This window comes from Leptidea sinapis, chromosome 14 (assembly GCF_905404315.1).
Source record: "Leptidea sinapis chromosome 14, ilLepSina1.1, whole genome shotgun sequence".
In the NCBI taxonomy this organism is placed as follows: domain Eukaryota; kingdom Metazoa; phylum Arthropoda; class Insecta; order Lepidoptera; family Pieridae; genus Leptidea; species Leptidea sinapis.
In genome coordinates, this window is record NC_066278.1 from 14,004,560 (window position 1) to 14,019,920 (window position 15,361).

At 33.4% G+C, this 15,361-nt stretch overlaps 1 protein-coding gene across 2 annotated transcripts in view; it reads left to right on the forward strand.

Annotated features, from left to right (window-relative positions):
- The first annotated feature begins 8,879 nt into the window (after positions 1-8,879).
- Positions 8,880-15,361, forward strand: part of LOC126967966 (ATP-binding cassette sub-family G member 1-like) — a 99,615-nt gene continuing 93,133 nt past the window's right edge. For both annotated transcript variants that reach the window (XM_050812694.1, XM_050812695.1), the window contains exon 1: positions 8,880-9,251. In XM_050812694.1, coding sequence (XP_050668651.1) covers positions 9,023-9,251 — 229 coding nt within the window. In that variant the 5' untranslated portion in view covers positions 8,880-9,022. The remainder of the gene's footprint in view (positions 9,252-15,361) is intronic.

Sequence of the window (15,361 nt, forward strand, 5' to 3'; positions counted from 1 at the left end):
GACATAAAGAGTGTGACGGTAGTGGAGACATTATATGCTATCTCAAGTACGGATTATCATCATCCACCATTAAATGTATCGTTAGACCTGCTTCCAATGACTTATTTAAAAGAAAAAAAATAATGTCCGTGAAAATTCTCTCAATTTCTTCAAGGGTGCATATGAATTAATAAAAAGTGAAATTTCATCGATAAACTGGTTGTCAGAATTAAGTAGCTGTATGGATATAGATGCTATGGTAACGAAATTTTATTCCATTTTACATAAATTGATAAAACTACATGTTCCTAAACAATTAAAACTATAATTTTTTAAATTTATAATTTATAAATACCCTCCCTGGTTCACACATAACCTTATTCAAGTGTTGAATGAGAAAGAAAAGATACGAAAACGCTACAAAAAATATATGAATGAAATGGATAAACTACAATATAACTTATTAAAAGAAAGATCTCGTGTGCTTATAAATAGTTCTTATGAAAAATTTATAAAAAAAATAGAAGATAATGTAAAAGTAAACCCAAAAATGTTCTGGTCTTACATAAAATCTAAAAGAGGTAATACAAGTGTAATTCCATCTTTATTGAAATTAAACGATAATTCATCGAACGATGGCACTGAGATTGCTAACTTTTTTGCTGAGTTCTTTTCATCTATATATAATAACACATCAAAAATTGTATCACCACAAAAGGATAGATACACTACATCAAAATTTAATAAAAATAGTACAAATCACCTACAGGTAAGCGAAACAGAAGTTAAAAATAAGTTAATGTCTCTTGTCATTAATAAAAGTGCGGGAACTGATGGTATACCTCCCGTATTCTATAAAAAATGTGCTGCGGAATTATCGATACCTTTAACAATAATATATAATAAATCTCTAAGGGATGGTATATTTCCAAGTGAATGGAAAAAAGGGAAGGTGGTACCTATATTCAAGAAGGGTAATAAATCGGATATTAAAAATTATAGACCAATTACTGTACTAAGTACTCCTGCCAAAATATTTGAATCCTTTGTCTATTCCCAAATCTCATGGGAAACTAAACATTTAATAAGTGAAAAATAACATGGTTTCGTTAAAAAACGATCAACCCTTACAAATTTGTTGTGTTTTACTGATTCTGTTATAACCAAAATGAGCAATGATAAGGAGGTTGACGCTGTATATACAGATTTTAGTAAGGCGTTTGACAAAGTCGACCACACCCTGCTAATAAAGAATCTAAGAGATGCATACTGCTTCTCAGAAAGTGTATTAGTATGGTTAGAATCATATTTAGCTCATCGACCACAAGTAGTTAAAATAAGTGGGAATCCATCTAGAGAATTTCAACAAACATCTGGCGTTCCTCAAGGCTATAATTTGGGACCATTATTGTTTACACTGTTTATAAATGATATTTCCAAAAGTATTCAAGAATCAAATTACGAGTTATATGCAGATGACTTAAAAATATATCGTACAGTTACTTGTTCAGATGATCAAACGAAACTACAGAATGATATCCATCGTGTAATGGTATGGTGTAAAACTAATTTGATGGAACTCAATGCGTCTAAATGTCATTTTATAAAATTTTCTAGGAAACGAAAGAAATTGGAGAGTAAATATCATATTGATGGCATACAAATAAATCAAATAAACCATATCAATGATTTGGGTGTCATTTTAGACGAGAAGTTGAGATTTGATAAACATATTGACAAAATAGCTCACAAAAGTTTTAAAATGCTTGGGTTTTTCTTACATAACACCAAGGCTTTTACATCAATTCCTACGCTTAAAATACTATACTATTCCCTTGTAAGATCTCAGGTTGAATACAATTCGGTAGTTTGGTGCCCCTATTACAAAAAGTACATCACTAGGATTGAGTCAGTTCAAAAAAAATTTATGTTCAAATTGAGATATGTCACTAATAATTACACTATAGAAGTTGAGATTTGATAAACATATTGACAAAATAGCTCACAAAAGTTTTAAAATGCTTGGATTTTTCTTACGTAACACCAAGGCTTTTACATCAATTCCTACGCTTAAAATACTATACTATTCCCTTGTAAGATCTCAGGTTGAATACAATTCGGTAGTTTGGTGCCCCTATTACAAATAGGGGCACTAATACAAAAAAAGTACATCACTAGGATTGAGTCAGTTCAAAACAAATTTATATCCAAATTGAGTTATGTCACTAATAATTACACTATTATAAGTTACAAAGACAAATTAAAATTATTCAATATGAGAACCTTAGAATTGCGAAGAAATGCGTCACAAATTCTTTTCTTATATAAATTATTAACAATCAATTTGACTGTCCATTACTTCTATCTAAGATTGGATTATGTGTACCACCTTATCCTTGTCGTATTAGTACATATCTGCCAGTACATGTACGATTCTTCAGAAACAATTATGGCTCAAATTCACCTATCCAACTTATCTCAAAATTATATAACAGTAAATTCCATAGTAGTATAGATATAAATTTTAATACATTTGGCAATTTTAAAAAATACGCTTTTGAACCCTTATAATTTGGAAGTATAAAATTATAGTTTTTAGTAATAGTAAACATACATATTGTAGTAGTATTACTTAACTTACAATTATAAATGAAGGCAACACTGTGCATACCTATAAGTTAGATATACAAATATTAAATATAAGAAATGTTACATTGTAAGTAGTCATAATATTAATTGTATGTCTAGTTGGTAAGCCTTTTCTAATAAATAAATAATAATATCATAAAAGAGTAGTAATAATTTTTCGAGATCGACCCCACGTAATTCTATTTACATAGAAGCTAACGATCGGTAAATAGCGCTATGAAATTGAAAAGCATTAATTGTTGCTGCAATGTTACAATGAATTTATATAACAAAGTCCATGTGAGTCGGTCAATTTCTGTACTACAATAGAGTAGGGTTTCGTCATGTTTTTGACAAACAAAAGCTAAGCCAATTCAGATGCATTTTCGCTCTATTGGATTGGAACTTTGTAAATTGAATATGGATGCTCATTGTTCAGAAAATAATCACAACAACAACTCGCATAGCGGCGAATAAAATGATGGCTTTTTTTGTAACAATTGTTGTTTTTCTTACAACCTGAACCTATGTAACTAGTTTATTGTGATGAGCTACCGATCAGGTTTATTAAAGTTTAATTACAGGAAGGTTCACATGCATTCCAATCTTAATAACGTGGCTATTTTTCGATACTGCTTTAAACTCAGTTTTAAACAAAAATCATAGATTCGTTTTTCTGTCCAGAAAGAATAAATACTAACAAATTTTTTATATTATATTATAATAACACAGACAAACATATCATAAACGTATCTTTTGTATTCGTTAATTCAAATAGTCCTAGTAAATTAAAATATATTAATTTAAATTTATTTAAAACATGCTACAACTTATTATAATATTGAGGTGCTTTAGGGTCGCTTGTAATATTTTTTTTTATATAAAGCATCGTGTTACGTTCGTTAATTTAACATCAATTTCAAGTTTTATCAAAGAATATATAATAGAACAAGTAGTTATATGTCGGCCCGTGCCGTGCACACACTGCCAGCAATTTGTTTAAAACATAGCTTTAAGTAAAATACTAATGGTTTATAAATATGCTACAAACATATCTGTTAAATTTGTTCGATAATTAATTATCAATTAACATTATTGTACATAATTGTTATGAGTTTAGCATATATAGTTATATTGCTAGAAGCTTTAGTTATATATATTATACATTTATAGTACTGAACATGGTATAAACTAGTAATAGAACATTTTTTTTGTGTGTGGTTTGTTCGTATTTGCGCGCATCGCGTAGAAACCACTCTGTCGTCCTCTTCCTATGCTAATGGTTACGGCTCGGTCGCTGTGCCATGTAACCATGTTAGCTCTTTACGTCTTTACGTTTCTCGCCTGCCTCACTTCTTTTGGCCTGTTCTCAGTTTTATTTTTATTTTATTTTATTTTATTAAGAAAACCAACAGCATATTACAGATTACATAAATAACTAATATTTTACAATAATAATGCCAATAACAGGTTTCCCTTATATTATATTATATTAAATTACGGTTTCCGAAAAATTTCAACCTACTAAACAAAAATGAGATTTATCTTGAGATTATATAGGTCGATCGGTCATTACATTAAAAAAAACTGTTACTAAATATATACCTAAAAGGTAATACATAAATATGTATACTATATGTGGTAAAATAAATAAACATATTAATATATTATGTCAGTGCATCAGTTACTTAGATGTATCATTGAAAGTAGCTATGAGTTCTGATTTGAATTTAGATTTATTTATGCTGAAAAGATCTACGTGACTGAAGGTTGTGTTGTAAGTATGTATTGCCCGTGATATGAAAGTGTTTTTGGAATAATTTGTATAGTGTAGTGGTTCATGTAGTAGATTCGTGTGCCTCGTGCGGGTTGACGGTGTACAGTATGATATTTTAGAGGTCAATTTATCACAGTCAACAAAGCTGTTCACAATATCAAATAGTAGGCTCATATCAACTAAAATGCGTCTCTGCTCCAACGTTAATAGTTTGTGCGCCTTACAACTGTCATAATAAGAGCCGGTGTGTAATTTTTTACGGTACTTTAGGTGGTTTAAGAATTTTTTCTGTATACGTTCCAAGCGTTCATTGTAAATTATATATTGTGGAGACCATATTGGACAAGCATATTCCAGAATACTCCTGACATATGCATAGTAGATAACTTTAATAGGTTCTATATCAGAAAATGGTTTGCACGTGCGCAAGACAAAGCCCAGATTTCTTATGCTTTTTTTGCTATGTTGTTAATGTGGTCGCAGAGTAACATTTTGTGATCAAAATATACTCCGAGGTCGTGAACAAGTTTGGATTTCTGTAAAAGTGTGTCATTTAAGGTGTAGTTCTAGTCAAAGGGCTTTGATTTACGCGTATAACTGATTTGCACGCATTTGAGTATGTTGACTGTAATGTTGTTTCTTTTATAATATTCAAAAAGACAGTCGAGATCCTTTTGCATCAACTGACAATCATTTATAGATTTTATGCTACGATATATCTTCTTATCGTCAACATACATAAGATATTCAGAGTTAGCTAAGCAGGAACCGATATCATAGAGATATGCATTATAAAACAATGGCCCTAAATGCGAACGCTGTGGTACACCGCAGGGAATATCAAGGAGATCAGACCTGTAACCACCAATCACAACCGCTTGAAATCTATTTGAAAGATACGACTGTACCCAACGAAGTAAATCTCCATGAATTCCAAGGAGCTGCAGTTTGTGGAGAAGGATGACATGATCCACACGATCGAAAGCTTTTTCAAAATCAGTGTAGATCACGTCAACCTGACCACCACGTTGCATGTTAGAAAGTACATAATCGGTGAAGCACGCCAGGTTCGTGCAAATCGATCGCCTCCTGAGAAAACCGTGCTGTTCATGAGGAATGGATTTAGCAATTATATGATAAATTGAATTGTATACGATAAGTTCGAGTAACTTAGCTACAGTGCATAGCATTGAGATACCCCTATAGTTCTCAATCAATGTCCTGCTACCTTTTTTGTGAACAGGCACGATGTATGCTATTTTCCATCTGTGTGGAAAGATACCTTCACTTAGAGAGCGATCGAATATGATTGTTAAGGGCAGGGCAAGACTTTTTGCACAGAAGTGCCAGAATGTGGAAGGAATACCGTCGCAACCAACGCCTTTCCTAGTGTTAAGGTTTTGGAGCATCTTAAGAATAATGGTGGGATTTGTTCGTACACAAGAATATGCGTTTCAAACACCCATTCACATGATTGCTGTTTTTTTTTCGGGCTCAAAACAATAAATCCACGTTTCGTCGCCTATGACAATATCATAAACAGTATTAGAATGTCAGTGGTCGTACTTCATTAGCATCTGTGAGCACCATTCCACGCGAGCCCGCCTCTGTTCCGTTGTCAATTCATGAGGGATCCAACGACAACAAAGTTTCCGAACTTTCAATCCCCAATAATCCTCGAATTGTCTCATAGGTAATCCGCGGGTTCTCTTCAATTAGCCGCATAACAATAGCCACATTATTTTCGTTGACGGCAGTTGAAGGCCGCCCTTCACGAAATTCGTCATAACCCGACCTCTCTCAAATTCAGCAAACCATCGCCTCACGGTGCTCAAGCAAGGTGTTTCTCTCCCAAAAGCCTTTTGAAGACGAACCACTCTGTCTTGCGGAGAGAGAGAACTTTTAAAATCATAAAAAATCATCGCTCTAAAATCTTTTCGACTTAATTCCATTTTCGTTGCGTACGTAGAACTTTTATGTGTGATAAAAAACAATTGACAAATGATTTCCCGCCAATTGTTTTTTTTTTTTTATTACAAATAAGGTTGCAACGTTTCAAAAGATATACGTAGCATGCGAAATTGAAATAGGTCCGATTACTCGTAGCTAGAAGTGCAAAACTTTTAGTGTGCCCCGTGTAATTATAAAAAGTATTTTATTGTATTATTGAAGTTAATTTAGGAACGATTTATTTCAGTAAATCCTTCATCAATGACATTCACAACAATATATCTTTGTTTCTGACTAATGCAAAATTATTTTATTATTCAAACAAAACAAATCTTATAACTATATTTACAATACTATGACTACATAAAATTAATAACTTCACTTCATCAACTGTATTTTATATCTTTTACCGTGTTTATTATTTAACTTGCGAATCTACAAATGTACTTATATTGATACGACGAATCAATATTTGCAGTAATTTTTGTTTTGCTGTACCAGAAGTATAACTTATTACCTGACATGGTGTACGTGAAGTAAGTTTGTATCAAGCTGCCTCATTAACTATTCAAAAAAGTATAAAATATACCTCAAGACCTTTTCTTTTAATTGATGAGTAGTAGTGAAAGGAGATGTAAATCAAATCCCATTTGATTTTATAATCGAATGATATTAACTAGGTAGAATATATTTAAATTATGTTATGCTCAATTTGTTCATTAAGACCTTTAAATTTTAGTTAATTCTTCGTTTTGAAATCTACTACAGTTAGTACTACTTGTAAGTACAAGTCAGCAAGGATTTAACAAGGATTGACCTACCTATTACCTTATAGTTAGCAGTAGAAAGAAGTGAGGTCTGTACTATCGCTCAGTCTGACCCGTCGAAGCGTTGGCTTATACAAACATGACTTTGGAGTTATTGAAATAAAGAAAGAAAAATGTTTATTTTTAAACGTATAGTAGGTACATATAAATATAAAAGAATTAAAATAAACTTATGAAAGACTTAAACAATAAACAAACAAAAACATAGACTAAACCATTTATACTATACGTGAGAGAAATGGTTTCAACCCACCAACGCAGCTTATTTGCTGGTTTGAAAACCAACCATTTTGTGACGCCTCGACAAATATATTATTACATTAAGTAAAAATTATTATAACAAGTAAACTTAAAAGAAAAGTAATGTGAATTGAATATGTAACTAAATATTATAAACTTATGTGTTAACTTATTTAATTTAACTTTTATTATACTTTGAATAACAACAAAAAAAATCCTCAATAATATGATTTCGTTTTGAGAGGTCTGGGGAATAGCAATTCTGAAATTCGGAAGATGAGCTAGTCACTTCAATCATGCACTTAATAATGAGCCCAATTAAAATCTCTATTTGAGTGATATAAAATAATAAATTGTCGAAGTATCTAGCACACGTGGCTACTGACGTGTGTGATGTTGATTCAACAATAACAGTCCTGATAGCCGTTTCAGTCGATCTTATAGCAAAGAGCCTCGACCATTATCTCAAGAGGCTGAGAGAGAACTGGAGTCAGATACAGAAGGTAGCTATTTTGGGAACGACACGCATCGTGTGGAAGTTCCTCAGTCTGTCGCCCTAACCACCGGCGGATTTATTGTAAACCAACGTTGACAGGACTATATTTTTTATATTAATATTGTTAATATTGTTTTTTTTTTATAAATATGTTTTACATAAATGCAGAAAAAAAAAGATGAAATGATAATAATGTGTATAATAATAATAATAGCCTTTTAATCAGACTTAAAGACTAAAGCTAAGATTGTAAATAAACTTAATAAATAAAATAAAAAAATAGTATTTTAAAAATACATACATAATTACATACAATACATAATTGTATACGATGAGGTATATTAAATTAAATCTTTATTAATTTTTTAAAACATTTTAGTTCTTGAAGTCGGTTTTTTACTTTTTAGTGTCTGTTGTTCTGTACAGTATAATTTTTCTGGTACACTGTAACATTTAGTTGCTTTTTATTTTCATATATTACATAATGATAGTATGTATTTAATTAACTAAAGGTAGGCATACGAAAGCTGGCACGCGCCAATTGTGTAAGTGTGAGTACCTCCGGGAGAAGGCCTCTTCTGTTCTTCTCCACTCTTCTTTATTTGCAGTTAGTCTAGTCCAAGTTCTTCTTTCCATTTTCATTACTGGGAAAGTATATCTTCTAATTTACCTTCATGTGTTTCTCTTGCAACCTCTTGGGTACCACATGTAATAATAATTGAATAAAGTTTATTTGACTTTGACTGTAAATAGTTTTGTTCTATCAGGTCCTGTCAATTTCCCTTTAATTTTCCTTTACCAAATATAAACTGATGTTTCTAACTATTGATCGACTACAAAAAAAAATAAAAGAAGATACACCAATTCATCACAGAATCACAAATAACGCACGTTAATGTCAATGTCATTTGTGAGTATGTCGTCCTATTACTACGCACCGGTTGATCGTAGTCAGTAGTCACCGCTGGTAGCTGGTAGCTGATGCCACTCCAAGCTGCTTCAAGCCATCGAACACTTCAGTTCCGAAACATTCTCTAGACAGATCGCTCGTATCGACTCGCGCGTCGTAATCGACCGACTCTCGATCAATTAACTTGTTTCTTAAGTAATGTGTTAAGTTTTACAATGTCGGATATACCGTTGGTTCGACGTGCCATAGTTGGGGCTTCACTGGCACATAATAATCCTGATGCCAGCAATCCTCTAGTTCTGGACCAGCCACGGGAAGACCAATGGACCCCAGCTGCCTTGGAACGAGCTGGATCTACTTTAAAAGCTCTGAACCGCATGGCGAAACGACCCCCAGTGCACATTCTGTTTGAAGATATTTGTTACAGCGTCAATTCGCATAAAGGTATGTAAAACAAAACTATTAGATTGCAGATGTATTTTGTAAATCTCTTAAACTTTAAAGCAAATGGGGCAATTAATAAACCATTATTACAAAAATGTAGGTAAGCTTAATTTTTTGTAAGTTATAAAATAATATTAAGACTTGTTAACGAATTGAAATTTGGATTAAAATGAATAGGTATATGACGATAAAATATGAGCGTTCTAACCTTAAATGAATTATTTAAGAATTATTCAAATCGTAGCAACATTTACCTACCGACAGTAGTTAACTCAAGGGCCGAGTATTCAAGGCTTGTTGGTTCAATACTATTAACTAGTAAATATATTAACTTTGCTTGAATTTGCTGCACTAAAAATATCATATAATTGCATAAAAAAGGGGATAATTAAATTTCTGTATAATATTGTATTTCTCTTTAGGCAATAGCGGATAACTGTCTGAAAATATATATAACTGTATAAATAAAAGAATTGTTAAAAACATTTAATATTAATGACCTTCTTAATAATACCACAGACTGGGAATAAAGAAAACACCCAGGTTAGGCTATTAAATTGTAAAATTTATTCTACGATACTACGTATTATATTGCAACAATATAAAAAAGCCCGCTATGTTTGGTTGCGCTCGTTCTTCTCAGATCTGAGGCACAATATTTATAACCACTGGGTGGTAGTTTTTGACGTTCAATAAGTGATTTTAAATCCTGTTTTGAATAAAAATATTTGACATTAAATAACTGATCATCACCCACCATCTGGATGTGTGTGTGATCCTCTACAGTGCGGTTTTAAGGAACTTACATCCACGTACTACAAAGCTGTGGAATGACCTTCCTTGTGCGGTGTTTCCGGGACGACATGAGTTCCTTCAAAAAGGCGCGTATACTTTTCTAATAGACTGGCAGCGCTCCTGTGATTCCTCTGGTGTTGCAAGAGAAGAAGGGCGGCGGTGATCACTTAACACCAGGTGATCCGTACGCTCGTTTGTCCTCCTATTCTATAAAAAAAGTAGATAGCACAGCGGCGCCTTTTTGCCATTGAGGAGTAATATGCAAGAATTATTGCATTTCGGTTTAAAAATCTACCACCCTTCAAAACACACCATAAAAATTTTACAGAATATAAGATACACACTTCTTACTGAAAAGGGCAATACAATGTTATTGTGCGGAGAACCTACAGATTTAAGGATTTTTTTTCACACTTTTTTGTTATGTTATCATTTTTTACAAATTGCTTAGAACAAATTGTCCTAAAAGTCGAAAATAGAAAGTACAAAGTACTATCTTCTCCTCTCAATAGGGCTACTGACAACCCAAGTGCGGTCAGCTATTTCAGTCAACGGATCAGCCTAGCTATCCAACGTGGAAATGCTGCCAGTATTGTTGGTACAGTTCCACGTATTGATAGTTTCAATATAATGTAATCATAGTGTTGTAAATATAGTTTTCAGATTTTTTTGTATATTTATTATCTATTTGTATTTTGTATAAGTTATATTTATAGATATATAAATTTTATATATTTTATATAATTAATATGATAATAATTTATAATCCTACCAAACCTAAAAATAAAATCCTACTAGCCTTTGTGAGGATGTATGGATGTATGTTTGTTGCTCTTTCACGCAAAAACCGCTGAATGGATGGACGGTTTAGCCACAGAAACTGCTTTAACAAATGACATAAACTTAATAATTATTTTGAATTTAAAAATTAATAAAATTCTAGGGTGTTATTCGGTGATTTTATTTACAATATATTATTACTTTTCATTAAATTGAATTACTTTATAATAAAGAACACTTAATGTAGATAATTTTGTTCTCCTTTACAGTAAAATCTGCTAATTATTTCAGGGTAAATCGTACATAGGTAATGTACCAAAGTTTCGTGAAACGGGCTACGGATTAGTCGACGTACGCGGTTAAGTCCAAGTATCTTTCAATACAATAGAACTCCTGTAAAGTCAACAACCCCTAATTCGATTTCTATTGATTTGCAACTTCTTGACTGTAATTTCTTGACGGCGAGAAGTTGCTTATGGCCTCTCAACGTGACGGCACAAACATGCCCAACTAAAAATAACTATACAGCGTGCTTCTGAGACAGCAGATGAGGCAAATGCTTGCCGGCTTGGTTGCTCAGTCAAACAGAGCGCTGGCAAATAACAAATAAACAAATAAAACACATATACAAAAATACCAAAACATTGTACTGGATCACTAATAACTTGGGCATACAATGTCACAATAGACACATTCTTCCTTCAATTATTTAGTAGCGGGTCATTCAATCAATCAGTCAATTATTTTTTTGTTGAATAAGATATATGTACGGATATATAATACATAATAAAAATATTATTACTTAAAAGATTTAAATGCGGACGAGGTCGCGGGTATCAGCTAGTAGTATATAAAATCAATCAAATCAAATTTACAAAACTAAATTGATAGCGACAATTAACAATAATTGGTGTTAATTAAAAAGCAATTTTAATTCGAATTTTAGTATTAATAATCAAAGCTGTGGAATGAATTCCTTGTGCGGTGTTTCCGGGACGATACGACATGGGTACCTTCAAAAAAAGCGCGTACATCTTCCTTAAAGGCCGGCAACGCTCCTGTGATTCCTCTGGCACCGTCATGTTATGAAATGAAAACAAACCTCATCTTCACTTGTGTTGCGGATGTTTACTGGCGGCAGTATTTTACTTTCTTATATGTGAGCCACTTCCCTGTTACTACACACACACCACACACACACACACACACACACACACACACACACACACACACACACACACTCACACAGACACACTCACACAGACACACACACACACACACTTATAAAAACTGACAAGTACGAATAGGACCCGCGAGAGTTCCGTTAGTAGTATTAGGTACCTGTACTTATTAAAATGGGCAAATGTTTTTTTTCCCCGTTCAAATGAATAGTTGCCAGACTATACTTTTAGTATAAGACAATTATATCACTTGCCTAATTTTATTTACTTCTCATGAATCTCTTGAGAGTGTCGACTTGTTTGCGACATAAGTGGTCGTATATATTTTTTACGTTAACTTACAACTTCGAATTTTTCAAACATTCAAGAGACTGTAGCCTTCAGTATATCGTTTTAATTACAACTCGACGCATTCCCGTGATAAAGGGTCAGGACAGACAGACAGACAGATGGAAGGACAACAAAGTGATCTATAAGGGTTCTGTTTATTCTGTTTGAGATACGGAACCCTTAAAACAATTTGACGATCTCTGCTTTATATTTAAAAGGTCCATACTCCCCACTGTCACTCTGAGCATACAAGTTCCAAGTTTGAATGTCGGTAGGTTAAGACTTTGTACCTACGACGTAACTGAATGTCTGACATAGTCATGGATTGCCCATAGTATCAATGAATTACCATTACATAGTACAGGCTATGTCCAGATTGGGGCTGTGTAATGTGTGTCTACAAAATATTACCATATTACGTAATTATAAAATATATGATTAAACCATTATATTATATTATTAGTTCATTAAAAATATACTTGTATGTGCATTTATGTACCCTTGTAATTTAATAAAAGTAATTTACTTATATATATCTTGATACACTTAAAACTTAAGCAAGTTAATTATATTTTTCTTTTAACACAAAATTTAATATTTAAATGATATTTGAATATTCATATAAAACTAACCTACATGAACCGTTTTGGTATTAAAGCTGTTTTTGTACGTATTAATAATAACTGTTTCCGCTACCTGAGTCAAATTTAAATTTTATTTTAAAACTGATTCTTATAATACCCAAGATACAGCAATCAATTCTATAATTTATTGCATTGTAGCAATATTTTATGAAGAAGGATTCTGTTTTCGGGTCCTAAATCGTTTATAAATTTTGGTAAACCATTTTCTTTCGAGACATTGACATTGCCATGACCACCTCCCCACGTGAGACTGAATGACATTCGGCTCGACTCCCTCGCCCAAAGTGCACGTCGAAATACTACGTAATAAGGGGCGGGACTGCCAATGTAAATAATTTAAATTTAGTTTACTATGAAACGTGCTGTGAGATTTGACATAAGTTTTAAATAGTTACTACATTAAGGCGACAAAGTATAATCCGGTTAAGTTTAAAAGCGCACAGTTGCTTAAAACGTAGTGGATTTCAACTATATCCGTTTTTACAAGATTATAGCCGTCATCTGTCAATCTATCAATGACTGCATGTTTCATACAATTTATACAATTGCTTCTTCTTAGAAAGTTTTTCTAGGCTACACTCACTTTCCCTAAATGTCTCACCAAAATAATAATTAATCATATTTATATAATAATAATTAATATATTTATATATCACGTGATGGTGAGTGGTGAGGCAGCCGCCCATGGATCAGCAACACCAGGGGTGCGCTGTCGGCCTTAAAGTTGGAAGTATGCTCCAATCTTGAAGGTCATTAAGTCATATCAGTTCCTAAAAACTTCACCCAGTAATTGATTCCACATAGTGACTGTACAAGACAAGAGATATCTCGCAGAACGCGCACTTGTAGAATGTTTATCGGCTTCTGAGTGTATTTGGAGCGATCCTGTTCAAAAAAGTTCAAATTCAAATATTTTTATTAAAAATAGGATTTATTCAACGTCAGAAACAATACAGTAATATCGTACAATAAAAGTTATTAGATAGCCTGAGGGCGTTCGCTCCATTCCCAGTCTGTAGTATCATTCAGAAAGTCATTTATGTTTTTTTATATTTAGAAGGAGTACAAACGAGCGTAGGGGTCACCTGGTGTTAAGTGATTGTCGCCACCATGTCGTATCGTCCCGGAAACACCGCACAAGGAAGCTCATTCCACAGCTTTGTAGTACATAGAAGTAGTGTCCTCGAAAACCGCACTGTGGAGGATCACACACACATCCAGTTGGTGGGGATGATGTGCTTATTTGTGGCGTGTCGTGCGAAGGTGGAATTCGGCGGCAGGAATCAGGTGAAACAGCTCTTTGGAACACTCCCCGTAATAAATGCGGTAGAAGATACACAATGAAACGAGGTCTCTACGCAAAAAGATCTTTTGTGAGGAGAAAAGAAATAGATATTATTATTACACAGCCGTTCACTCAGCGCTGGATCCTCGATAATTCGAGCTGCTCTGAGTTGCTAGCAGCAGTGGGGTGCGCCAGACCAGAGATGACAGCAATACTACATGTGTGGCCGGACTTGCGCTTCGTAGAGCGCTAGAATATATGCTAGCGGCTTGAAGTATTGCCATGCTCTATTTATGACGCCCATCTTCTTTGGAGCCAATTTGGCTTTGCCGTCCAGATGAAGTGTTTTCGAAGGGCTGTGTTATGACAAATGGGGTTTATTTAGTGGTAAACGCGCAAAACTTGAATTTTCTGGGGGTTAAATTGTACAAGGTTCAATTTACCCCATTCCGCGACCTTCTCAAGAGAGGACTCAGTAGAAGACACAAGATTCTCCCGGCAATGGTGGACGATGTCCGGAGAGAGACAACATTAATTTATTACAATTAAAACCAAAAAATGTATAAAAATATATTTTGGATAAGACGTTTAGTTTATATTGAGTTAACTAATAGCCTAAGCACATGGTCGGATTTGGTACGGCTGAACCGTTGGACGGTCCGGTGGGCGCCTCGCACCAATTACCAACTGCTACCATGAGGTCTACTCGCAAAATCGACAACGATATATTCGGAACGATACGATAATACTCCGAATATATCGCACTTACCCTACTCTAACAAATGTTCGTATCGTTTATCGTAACAACATCGTAACCACTAGACACTACGTCAGACTAATATTATGATTTTTTTACGATGTTGGAGTGAATGAATTATATGCTTGAAAAACTAAATATTACCTGTGCTATGTCTCTGTTAAGTGTCAAAAGTCAACTTCTTCTCGTCGACTTCTTCTCAGGCGGCCATTTGCATTACTTTCTACGCATAAACGATCAACAAAATGACTTAAATTACTCTGTAGTAAAATAATGCTATTGAATAGTAAATCACATATAATTATTTTAATCATATTTATTTAGTATGTATATTGTAT